The sequence below is a fragment of the Somniosus microcephalus genome, chromosome 13, assembly GCF_052327205.1.
Source record: "Somniosus microcephalus isolate GS21.2 chromosome 13, FLI_Smic_1.0, whole genome shotgun sequence".
NCBI lineage: Eukaryota > Metazoa > Chordata > Chondrichthyes > Squaliformes > Somniosidae > Somniosus > Somniosus microcephalus.
Window position 1 is genome coordinate 75,500,072 of NC_140999.1, and position 12,564 is coordinate 75,512,635.

The following is a 12,564-nucleotide window of genomic DNA, read 5'->3' on the forward strand; positions in this document are numbered from 1 at the left end:
TGGCAAAGGAGGTAGCTCGGATGCGCAAGTGCGATGCGAGAGGGCCAAAAGGCGAGGTCCTTACCATTGCCGGGCAGTGGAGGCTCAGCTACTCCGCACGCTGTGGGGACGATCAGCCGGGCTCCCATGAGCACACACACGCGCTCCTCCAGCCGAGTGAGCTTCTGCAGCTTGGCGTGTCCTCCCCTGGCCCTGGCACGGGCCTGGCGATTATAGGCAACTTTAGCCTGCAAGAGAAAGGACGGGCTGTAAGTGCGCAGTGTAGCCCTGATGTAGTGTGCACTGCCTCCCATGGTGGAATAGCTTGGCCAGAGTGTAGCCCTGATGTAGTGTGCACTGCCTCCCATGGTGGAATAGCTTGGCCAGAGTGTAGCCCTGATGTCCTGTGCACTGCCTCCCATGGTGGAATAGCTTGGCCAGAGTGTAGCCCTGATGTCCTGTGCACTGCCTCCCATGGTGGAGTAGCTTGGCCAGAGTGTAGCCCTGATGTCCTGTGCACTGCCTCCCATGGTGGAATAGCTTGGCCAGAGTGTAGCCCTGATGTCCTGTGCACTGCCTCCCATGGTGGAATAGCTTGGCCAGAGTGTAGAGTGCAGAATGGCCAATTGATGCTCATGCCTGTCCCAATGCTGCTGGCTGAGGGCTGGCCATTAGGACTTTGAGCTCCCTTTGCCCATCATGTCAGGTGTACATGCAAGAATGAGGAGGAGACTGGAAAGGGTACTCACCCTGACAATCCTGGTCAGGTCGTTGTATTTTTTACGACATTGTTTGTGGGTCCTGGGGGCATCGCCAGTGAACGTCACCCTGTGGGCGATCTGCTTCCAGGCTCTGGTGTAATCGTGGTGGGTCGGATTCCTCCCACTCTCTGGGAACAAGATCCTGCGCCTCTGCTCCAGAGCTATGACCATTATTTCCAGATCACCCTCTGAGAAGCGCAGGGCACGCTCACGGGCCTTCTCTGGCGTTGCCATGACTCCCTGGGGCTGAGCAGCAGTGTTGAGGCCTCTTTGCAAGGCTGCAGTGTGCAGGGCGTGGCAGCAGACCAATTCGTCCCTTCCCCCTTTAAGAGCTGGTCGGCGCCACGGGGTCTGCTGTCAATCAAAAAATGACCGCACCCGCGCTGCGCCCCGCCTGGGCGCTATCCCTCTGGACCGCCGGCTTAGCGCCTAAAGATAGTAGTGGAACGCCTCTTTTAGCGCTCCAACAACCTCTTAGGGCGAAGCCACTGAATTTCCGGCAACGGGGCGCAACTGACGGGCGGGCGCTAACTTCGGGCGGGCGCTAAGGTTAGCGCCCCAAAACTGGCTATACTGAAATTCTAGGCCATAGAGTTATACAGCACGGATAGAGGCCCTTCGGCCCATCGTGTCCGTGCCGGCCATCAAGCCCTGTCTAATCTAATCCCAGCACGGTGGCATAGTGGTTAGCACTGTTGCCTCACAGCGCCAGGGACCCGGGTTCGAATCCGGCCTCGGGTGACTGTCTGTGTGGAGTTTGCACATTCTCCCCGTGTTTGCGTGGGTTTCCTCCGGGTGCTCTGGTTTCCTCCCACAGTCCAAAGATGTGCGGGTTAGGTTGATTGGCTATGATAAATTGACCCTTAGTGTTAGGGGGGATTAAATATGCGGGATTACGGGGATAGGGTGGGATATGTGTTGGTGTAGGGGTTACGGGGATCGGGTGGGATATGTGTCAGTGCAGGCTCGATGGGCCGAAATGGCCTCTATCTGCACTGTGGGGTTTCTGTGATTTCTGTGATATTCCAGCATTTGGTCCGTAGCCTTGTATGTTATGGCATTTCAAGTGCTCATCCAAATGCTTCTTAAATGTTGTGAGGGTTCCTGCCTCCACAACCCTTTCAGGCAGTGAGTTCCAGACTCCAACCACCCTCTGCGTGAAAAAGTTCTTTCTCAAATCCCCTCTAAACCTCCCGCCTTTTACCTTGAATCTATGCCCCCTAGTTATTGACCCTTCTACTAAGGGAAAAAGCTCCTCAGTATCCATCCTATCTATGCCCCTCATAATTTTGTACACCTCAATCATGTCCCCCCTCAGCCTCCTCTGCTCCAAGGAAAACAAACCCAATCTGCCCAGTCTTTCTTCATAGCTGAAGCGCTCCAGCCCTGGTAACATCCTGGTGAATCTCCTCTGCACCCTCTCCAAAGCGATCACATCCTTCCTGTAGTGTGGCGACCAGAACTGCACACAGTATTCCAGCTGTGGCCTAACCAGTGTTTTATACAGCTCCATCATAACCTCCTTGCTCTTATATTCTATGCCTCGGCTAATGAAGGCAAGTATCCCATATGCCTTTTTTACCACTTTATCCACCTGTTCCGCCGCCTTCAGGGATCTGTGTACTTGCACACCCAGATCCCTCTGCCCCTCCGTCTTGCCTAGGGTCTTACCATTCATAGTGTATTCCCTTGCCTTGTTAGTCCCCCCAAAGTGCATCACCTCGCACTTTTCCGGGTTAAATTCCATTTGCCACTGTTCTGCCCATCTGACCAACCCATCTATATCGTCCTGCAGACTGAGGCTACCCTCCTCGCTATTTACCACCCTACCAATTTTTGTATCATCCGCACGGTGGCATAGTGGTTAGCACTGTTGCCTCACAGCGCCAGGGACCCGGGATCGAATCCGGCCTTGGGTGACTGTCTGTGTGGAGTTTGCACATTCTCCCCGTGTTTGCGTGGGTTTCCTCCGGGTGCTCCGGTTTCCTCCCACAGTCCAAAGATGTGCGGGTTAGGTTGATTGGCTATGATAAATTGACCCTTAGTGTTAGGAGGATTAAATACGTGGGGTTACGGGGATAGGGTGGGATATGTGTTAGTGTAGGTGGTTGCGGGGATCGGGTGGGATATGTGTCGGTGCAGGCTCGATGGGCCAAAATGGCCTCTATCTGCACTGTGGGGTTTCTGTTCTGTCTGTGACTAACTTACTGATCATACCTTTTACATTCATATTCAAGTCATTAATGTAGACCACAAACAGCAAGGGACCCAGCACCGATCCCTGTGGTACCCCACTGGCCACAGGCTTCCAGTCACAAAAACAACCTTCGACATCACCCTCTGCCTTCTGCCACTAAGCCAGTTTTGTATCCAATGTGCCAAGGCACCCTGGATTCCATGGGCTCTTACCTTCTTGACCAGTCTCCTGTGCGGGACTTTATCGAAGGCCTTACTGAAATCCATGTATACCACATCCACTGCGTTACCCTCATCCACACACCTAGCCACCCCCTCAAAAAATTCAATCAAATTAGTCAGACATGATCTTCCCTTGACAAAGCAATGTTGACTATCCCTGATTAATCCTTGTCTCTCCAAGTGGAGACTAATTTTGTCCCTCAGAATTTTTTCCAATAATTTTCCTACCACTGATGTTAGGCTCACTGGCCTGTAGTTCCCCGGTTTTTCCCTACTTCCCTTCTTGAATAATGGTACTACATTAGCGGTTCTCCAGTCCTCTGGCACATCCCCTGTGGCCAGAGAGGTCCTGAATATATGTGTTAGATCCCCCGCAATCTCTTCCTTTGCCTCAGACAGCAGCCTGGGATACATTTCGTCCGGGCCTGGGGATTTATCCATTTTTAGGCCTGCTAAAACCGCCAATACCTCCTCCCTCTCGATGTTAATATGTTCGAGCATATCACAGTCCCCCCGCCCTATTTCTATGTCTACATCGTCCTCCTCCTCCATAGTGAAAACAGATGCAAAAAATTCATTTAGAACCCCTCCTACATCTTCCGGCTCCACACACAGATTGCCACTTTTGTCCCTAATGGGCCCTATTTTTTCCCTAGTTATCCTCTTACCCTTAATATACTTATAAAGCATCTTAGGATTTTCCTTTATTTTGCTCGCCAGTGTTATTTCATGGCCCCTCCTTGATCTCCTAATTTCTTTTTTAAGTATCCCCCTGCACTTTTTGTACTCCTCTAGGGCTTCCTCCGTCTTTAGCCTTTTGTATCTGCCAAAAGCCCTCCTTTTTTTCCTAATCCATTCTCGTATATCCCCTGACATCCAAGGTTCCCTGTGGTTTTTGGAACCACCCTTGACCTTTACGGGAACATGTTGCCATTGTATGATCTCAATCTCCCTTCTGAAAGCCTCCCATTGCTCCGATGCAGATTTTCCTACAAGTAGCTGATCCCAGTCCATTTTGGCCAGATCCTGCCTGTGAGAATAGCCGCTCGTAGTCCCATCGGTTTATGACTGTTAGGGCTGATCCTGTGTCCAATTCCATCTTTACCTGGACTCCTGCTATCTTGAGAGTGACCCAAATGGTTCGGTGATCCTCCGTTGTGATCACATTATGTAGTTTCAGACAACTCAGTTCCCTGCTTTCGGAGTCATTATCACTCTTTTGTTCATCTGAACTATTCTCCATCATCTTATGTACCTTCTTGTACTTTTCTTTGGTAGGTTTCTTATTGCTGGTTTTCTTTCCCGACCTGCAGACTCGTGCTATGTGTCCTACTTTTCCACATTGTCTGCACACTTTGTCTTTGAACCAGCAATCATTCTGGTCGTGTGTTGTTCTGCCGCAGCGATAGCACTTCTCTGTCCCATATGGCATTTCGTTTGTGCCATATTCTTGCGGTCTCTGTTGTATCTCTGCAGCGCCCCGTGCTGCTGCTTCATATGATACCGCAATGCTGAAAGCCTTTTCCAGTGTAAGGTCCTTTTCAGATAAAAGCCGTTTCTGGGTTCCTTCACTTTGAAGCCCACACACAAACTTGTCCCTTAAGGTATCTGCCAGTCCCGCTCCAAACTGGCAGTGTTTCGATAGTTTGCGCAGTTCTGTTAAATAATCAGCATTGCTTTCATCCTTATGCTGGTTCCGTTTGTGAAACTTGAATCTTTCTGCTATCAGCAGCGGTGTGGGGTTTAAATGTCCCTGTAGTATCGTTACTATGTCTTCAAAACTCTTTTCCATTGGCTTCATTGGGGTTACTAGATTTCGTAATATACCATACGTCTTTGCACCCAATAAATTTAACAATACCGACGCTTTCTTGTCATCTGACACCTCATTTGCCTTGCAGTACACCTCTATTCATTCGACATATGTAGTCCAATCTTCGACTTCATTGTCAAATGCGGTGATACTGCCACTCTTCGGCATTTTGGGTGTGGTTTAAAATGGCGTCTCCCAATGGCATAAAATGGCATCTCCCGCACTTTCCTTCCTCCCCCGCTGCTGCCAACGCCGCTCCCGGCGGTTCTCGTGGCAATGGCGGCGCCCTGTAGGTTTCGCGCGCTTCTCCTGCGCTGCTGCCAATGCCACTCTCGGCGGTCCTCGTGGCAATGGCGGTGCCTCGCGGGTTTCTGCGCATCTCTCTCTCCCTCTCTTCGACGCTGCTCGGCCTCTAAACACCGGCTGCGCCCTGTGCGCTCTGCCCTCTCTCTCTCTCCCCTGTCGACGCTGCTCGGCCCTTTGCTGTGCCGCTCGGTCGGGCTCTAGCCCGCCGCTGTCCAGGAAGGGTCTGCGCACTACCTGTTGCCAGCCCGTTTCGCTGGACCACCTCGACTGGAAAGCCAAGCCTGGCTCTCGACAGCCTCCCCCGCAATTCTTGAGTCTCTGCTGGATGACTGGGCGGTTGCCCGTGGTCGACGCCCAAGTCTCTGGCCTTGACCTCCAATCCACTGATCTCCAGGATGAATCCCCGGGAGGTGATGCAGAGTTGCAGGTAGGTTCGAACTTGCCTTGTCGCCAATGTTGTGTCCGTGTATAATAAGGCACAGACTGCAGGAGAACGGTACTACAGGTGTTTACTCAAGGTGGCTCACACGGGAACTGATCTGTACAGATTACTACTCAGTGCTATATACAGGTGTGGTCACTGCCAGTACTGCAGTATACATGAGCTGTAAAAGATAGTTCCCCCCTTAAAGGTATATACATTACAGAAAGGGCAATAAATACCAGCCTTGCCAATGATGCCCTTGTATTACTTGGAAAATAAGAATCTAAATGGGGTAGAGGAGCAAAGGGATCTCGGAGTACAAATACACAAATCACTAAAAGTATCGACACAGGTTAACAAGGCCATAAAAAAAGCAAACCAAGCACTAGGGTTTATTTCTAGAGGGATTGAATTGAAAAGTAGAGAAGTTATACTAAACCTGTATCAAACCTTGGTTAGACCACAGTTACAGTACTGCGTACAATTCTGGTCGCCATGTTATAAAAAGGATATAGAGGCACTGGAGAGGGTGCAGAGAAGATTTACAAGGATGACACCAGAACTGCAAGGTTATACATATCAGGAAAGGATGAACAGGCTGGGTCCCTTTTGAAAAAAGAAGGCTGAGGGTTGACCTAATAGAGGTCTTTAAAATTATGAAAGATTTTGATAGAGTGGATACAGAGAGAATGTTTCCACTTGTGGGGAAGAGCATAACTAGAGGCCATCAATATAAGATAGTCACCAAGAAATCAAATATGGAAATCACAAGAAACTTCTTTACCCAGAGAGTGGTGAGAATGTGAAACTCGCTCCCACAGGGAGTGGTTGAAGCAAATAGTATAGATGCATTTAAGGGGAGGCTGGACAAGCACGTGAGGGGGAAGGGAATAGAGGGTTATGCTGATAGATTTAGATGAGGAAAGACGGGAGGAGGCTCGAGTGGAGCATAAAGACCGGCATGGACTGGTTGGGCCGAATGGCCTGTTTCTGTGCCGTATAGCCGATGCCCACATGCTGAGAATGGATATAAAATGGAATTGTAATTTTAGATTTGGAGCTGGGGTTGAATTTGGCAGGCTGAAGGTTGTCCCAGTGGGTTACCACACTGCCGTTTTAACCACTGGGCCGGCACTTACACAGCCAGACCTCAGGAAGAAAAATCTAAAGCTCTCCTCTCTCTGCTAGTTCTAAGGTTTCGACTTCAAACAGCCTCAGCTCACTTCTTATTAAAACTGGCAATCTCAGGGAAACCATAGTGTGTGGGAAATGGAAATCACGTTGCTGCAGGAAGGGGCTGGAATCCAGGCACACTGTTGGGGCCGATCAGAGGCAACTCTTCTCTGCTTCAGACTAATGGTGACCTGGAGATTCTTGATACGGGGCAAAAGAAAATCAAAAGGTTTCCATTTCCAGCGCTGACCTCCCTCAAGTTGACAAGCACAACATTCATCCTAAGGAAAGAGAAACCTAAGAACAGGACTAGGCTGTCCAGCCCCTGGAGCCTGTTCCACCATTACATCATGGCACCTCAACTCCATTTACCCGCCTTTGATCCAAGTAACTCCTGCTATGGAGTCTCACTACATTGGAACACGAGCCACCAGCGGCCTGATTCTGCAACCTGCCATCAGGTCCCGTGAGGTCTTGCTAAGTTACCTCTCGTTCATCTCCTCGGGGATAGACTGGGTTCAGCTGGGTGACACTGTCTGTAGACAAATCAAGGCCGAGCTCAAACCTGCTGGTGTAAAGCGGAGTTAGTTTCAAACACTGCTTGTCGTTGGGTGGAGTTATACTCACATTTCAATATGAAGATTCTCAACGTCATCCTTAGTCCCATGAAGAGACACGGAGAGCGTGGGGTCGATGTCGAACTGGGTGATTTTGCTGGAGAAGTGAATCTTCAGCTGGTAGTGATAAACTGGGAAGGGAAAAAAGAGTCTGGTTAGTGGCCAGCAATGGCAAATCAGCTTCCAGCTTCCACTCAATGCACCAGACAGTGGTACTGTCATGTTTAGGGCCTCCCCTGTGAGGGCATGCACCTTCTCTTAGCTTACTTTTTCCTCTCTCCGGTAGGTCCACAGCCAATGTCGTTGTCATATCTTCCCCTTGGAGAACAGCGTGATGTAATGGAAGGATTCACAGGCCGATTCGCACGCTGTCGGGCTCCTTCCCTGGCTGTGACCATCTCTATACCGGTCGATAGTGGGGTGGGGGGGGTGGTTAGCCCTGTACAGCGGGAGGGTTTAATGAGCTCCCACAACCCATTCGATGGGCATTCACCCACACCCACCTTCTGACTTGGAGGCGGGATGCTAGCACTGAACTAAATGCTGGCTCCGCAGCCCATGATGTCCTCAGTCAACTGCCAGGTGACAGGTGGGAGTAACCAATGGAGACAGCCCACACATGAGATGATGCCCGATCTCCATTAACTGCCTCCCCATCCAACACTAGAGTATCGGCACCCGGCAGAGCAGTGCGAGAGCTCAAACCTGCATCCATCCAGTCTGTGCCAAAGTGAAACCGGTTTACGCACCGCAGTGCAATTTGTGGTTGTGTAATCAATACAATGACACCCACTCCAGCACGTTCCCCAGAGCGTGACTCACCCACATCACTACAGCCCAAACCCACACCCGTCAGCTGTCACCCTGCGGGGATTTACCATGTAATTAGTTTGCTAGAACCTTCCATGAAGCATTAGCTGCAAGTGTCAGAGAAAGGGTTAAAACACCGCAGGAAGAGCTGGCACGGGACAGGCCAGTGGAATGCAACCCTGCAAATCGGCACAGCTACATCCGTATCACACTGTCAGCTACTTCCCAGAGAAATTCATGTCCTCAGATATTTAACTGATGTGGGATTTGCATCATATTTGCACAGACTCAGTGGGAGGTTTTAATGATTGAGGTAGGAACACAGACACAACTCAATAAAGGATTTATTCAGAATCCCGTGTTTTTGCTTTGATGATTAAAACTCAATCTAATAAAATAGCTCGCTGTAGGCCTTCTATCCAACAAACTTTGCACCCCTGATCCCAGCTAAAGAATCAAAGAATGATACAGCTCAGAAGGAGGCCATTCGGCCCATTGTGCCAGTGCCGGCTCTTTGTTAGAGCTATCCAATTAATCCCACTCCCCTGCTCATTCCCCATAGCCCTGCACATTTCTCCTTTTCAAGTATACATCCAATTCTCTTTTGAAAGTTACAATGGCTGAAGATTCAATAACCAGAGGGCACAGATTGAAGGTGATTGGCCAAAGAACCAGAGGCAACAAGAGGAAAAGCTTTTTTACCCAATGAGTGATTGCAATTTGGAATGCACTGCCTGATAGGGTGGTGGATACAGATTCAATAGTAGCCTTCAAAAGGGAATTAGATAAATACTTGAAGGAGAAAAAATTGCAGGGATATGGGGAAAGAGCGGGGGAGTGGGACTAACTGGATTGCTCTTTGATCTAGCCAGCGCAGACTCGATGGGCCGAATGGCCTCTTTTGTGCTGTACTATTCGGTGATTCTGTGATTATACCCTAACCCTAACCCTAAACCCCCCCCTCCCCAGTTCTTTTGTCAATTGCCTTAAATCTGTGTCCTCTGGTTATCGACCCTCCTGCCACTGGAAACAGTTTCTCTCAATCTAAACAACTCATGATTTTGAACACCTCTATTAAATCTCCCTTTCCCCCTGAACCCTCTCTGCTCTGAGGAGAACAATGCCTGTTAAATTGGCACAGCCGTTAAACTCACACTGCAAGTGACTGGAACCGATTTTAACCCCACCCGCCTGTCACAACCCAGGTGTGCGGGTGCCTTCTCCGGCCTATTTCCCGCCTGCTCCGTGCCGATCCCGATTTTAACTCTGCCCTGAGCGGGGAAGCCATGGGAAGAGGAGCCGTGACCAGAAGAGGGCCAAACAGGTCAGTTTTGTTTACTTTCCTTGTGGGCCAGGAGGTGTAGGAGTTCTGCTCCGGGCCTCACAAGGACAGTTTAGGCCTCCCAGGCCCCAGGCCCCAGGCCCACCCCCTTCCCTCCCGCGAGATCTTCTCAATACCCATTCCCTGCGACTAACCTTCTGCTGCCCGAGCTTCCTCTCCCGCTCAATGGCCTGCGGCTACTGTCAACACATTTCGGTCGGGCAGCTGACCCAGGGGACAAGAACACCCGGGCCAAACGAGGATATTTAGTGCTCTCCCCACCAAGGTCCTGCTCCCAGTTAAAATTCAGAAAGGAATGTCCATCCGACCTATCCAGGAAAGGCATCTCCGCCCCCGACCTACCCGGGAAAGGAATCTCGGCCCCCGGCCTACCCAGGAAAGGCATCTCGGCCCCTGGCCTACCCGGGAAAGGCATCTCGGCCACCGGCCTGCCCGGGAAAGGCATCTCGGTCCCCGGCCTACCCAGGAAAGGCAAGTTGGCCCCCGGCCTACCCAGGAAAGGCAACTCGGCCCCCGGCCTACCCGGGAATGGCATCTCGGCCCCCGGCCAACCCGGGAAAGGCATCTCGGCCCCCGGCCTACCCGGGAAAGGCATCTCAGCCCCCGGCCTACCTGGGAAAGGCATCTCGGCCCCCGGCCTACCCAGGAAAGGCATCTCTGCCCTCAGCCTACCAGAGAAAGGCATCTCGGCCCCCGGCCTACCCAGGAAAAGCATCTCAGCACCTGGCCTATCCAGGAAAGGCATCTCGGCCCCCAGCCTACCCGGGAAAGGCATCTGGGCACCCGGCCTACCCAGGAAAGGCATCTTGACCCCCGGCCTACCCAGGAAAGGCATCTTGGCCCCCAGCCTACTCAGGAAAGGCATCTTGACCCCCGGCCTACCCAGGAAAGGCATCTCGGCCACCGGCCTACCCAATGTAGGGGTTCACAAAAAATCCCCTAAGCCCCGAAGATGCTGGAGGTATTAATCTACATCGTGGATGGAGACTGTGCATGACTTTAAATTTCCTCTGGGTTGGACAATGTTTTAAAATGTGCCCAGAACCGCAAAAGGCTGCATTGCAGCACGTGGACAACACCGGAATCGAGGAACTTTGCGGAAAAATTTGCACACTTTAAGTACATGTTATTAATAAAATTGTTCCCTGGAGTTTGGTAAATTACAAAGGGGTTTAAAAATGGCCGTCAGAACAGCATGGCCGAGACAATGGGGCTTGGAAAAGCAGCTAGCAGCTTGTAGTATGTCTGTGAGAAAGACCTGCCGATCAAAGGGGGTTTCCCTTCTCTACAGAAGCAATGATGTTTGTTTATTGACATAAGGGATTATCCACTTAGGTTGCAGTTATGCTGACCGCAGGACAATAGGCTTCTGTTTGCCTAGCAATTCAACTCCATTCAGAACCCCTTACACACAATGAGACACATCAAAGCTCCGGAAAAGAACTTTTGAAAGAGAACAGTTTGGAATGAATGGGTTTTGAATCACCCATTATTCAGGTGTGTCCCCTTTGGTTAGCCCAGAAACTCCGGATGTAGGCGGGAACACTTCGGCCCCAGAAAGTAGACACATTCAAACCACTCCAAGCTTTATTTGAATCAGCCAATCACAGCCTTTCTCTTGTGTATTCGAACTTTTCAGCGCAAATTTTGCACACAGACCCTTTCAGCGCCAAACAGCAGGAGCTCGCAGGATATAAAGATAGCTCCCGAGAAGCTATCTCTCTCTTACTTCCTTGGACCACAGGTGAGCAGGTTTCTGACTCCTCAGCAAGGCAATCTAGTAAGGAGTTAAAGGGGGGGGTATTTTAAGGGAAATTGCTAAGATTGTTTAATTAACATTGTAGCCATTTATCCCTCATTTTGCCATCTGTCTTCCCCCATTTAAGCAATTGTACAGTGATTACTAAAATCGTGTGGTGTAGTTTTCTTTAGTGTAATAAAAGTTGATTTTCTCACATCCAGTCCAGTTGTCCGTTTTAATATATCATTAATTATAAGTCCTCCAGTCAGAACTGGAAGGGTCGGTTTAGCGATTTGAAACCGCTGTTTGGGATTGGTCAGAGTGTAGTAGCAAAAGGCTGCCTGACCAGGTGAATTACCGTAAACCCCAGAAAGGATGCCCCCCTACAAATTGACGACCGCGGCAGGACTGGAGGCAGTTCTTGATATGATGAGTGGTCTGGATCTAGGAGAAAGCATCAGCTATTGCTTTTCTTGTTTTCCGTCTGTGGGTAGCCCTGCAGATGTTAGCGGCAGCATGTAAACTGACCTATTATAGCATAGGTGGCTGGGTTAAGAAGGGTGAGATGAGGAAGCAGGAGCAGGTGACAGAGGCCAAGAATCGGGAGTCAGAGTTGGAAAAATGCCAGGCAGAGATAGAGCGCCTTGTGCAGGAAGCCACTGAGGCCAGAGATAGCGAGATGAGACTGCGGGAAGAGAATGTCCGCCTCATCTCAGAAGTTACAGCAGCTTATAAGCTGGCCTGCGGCCAAAGGTTTAGTGAAGCAGATCATGGCTCCTGTAGGGCAGAGACAGAAAGCCTTAACATGGCTTTAAAAGGAGCAAGGGGGATGATTTGCCTGATCGGCCCGAAGGCAGGTCAGCCGGATTTTACCAGCAGCCCAAATCAAGCCGCCCCACAGGCAGCACCCAGGGAAAGGCTGGCTAGGGAATTAGAGATCCCAAGACAGCAGCCCACAGCTCTGGGTTTTGAGGAGCTCTGGCAGCAAGAAGGGGTGGACAATGGGGTGGTAGGAGAATGCCAGCAGGTCCCGCTAGGCAGGCGGGGACCAGGACCAGTGTACCCCCTCCGACAACGGAGGTACGGTCCGCCCATGAGCGATAATAACCATGGGGCTGTTCAGCATACCTATCTGGTACCCTATGATAACCAACAGCTCAGAGGCCTGGTGAAACATATT

At 50.6% G+C, this 12,564-nt stretch overlaps 1 protein-coding gene across 6 annotated transcripts in view; it reads right to left on the minus strand.

The window, feature by feature from the left end:
- Nucleotides 1-12,564, minus strand: part of LOC147108425 (lipoprotein lipase-like) — a 389,032-nt gene that overhangs the window by 339,603 nt on the left and 36,865 nt on the right. For 3 of the 6 annotated variants that reach the window (XM_086005050.1, XM_086005049.1, XM_086005051.1), the window contains exons 7-8: nt 7,502-7,622; nt 65-227 (exon numbers count right to left, since the gene is read on the minus strand). In XM_086005050.1, coding sequence (XP_085861176.1) covers nt 113-227; nt 7,502-7,622 — 236 coding nt within the window. In that variant the 3' untranslated portion in view covers nt 65-112. The remainder of the gene's footprint in view (nt 1-64; nt 228-7,501; nt 7,623-12,564) is intronic. The other 3 variants (XM_086005048.1, XM_086005046.1, XM_086005047.1) reach the window with 1 other exon arrangement.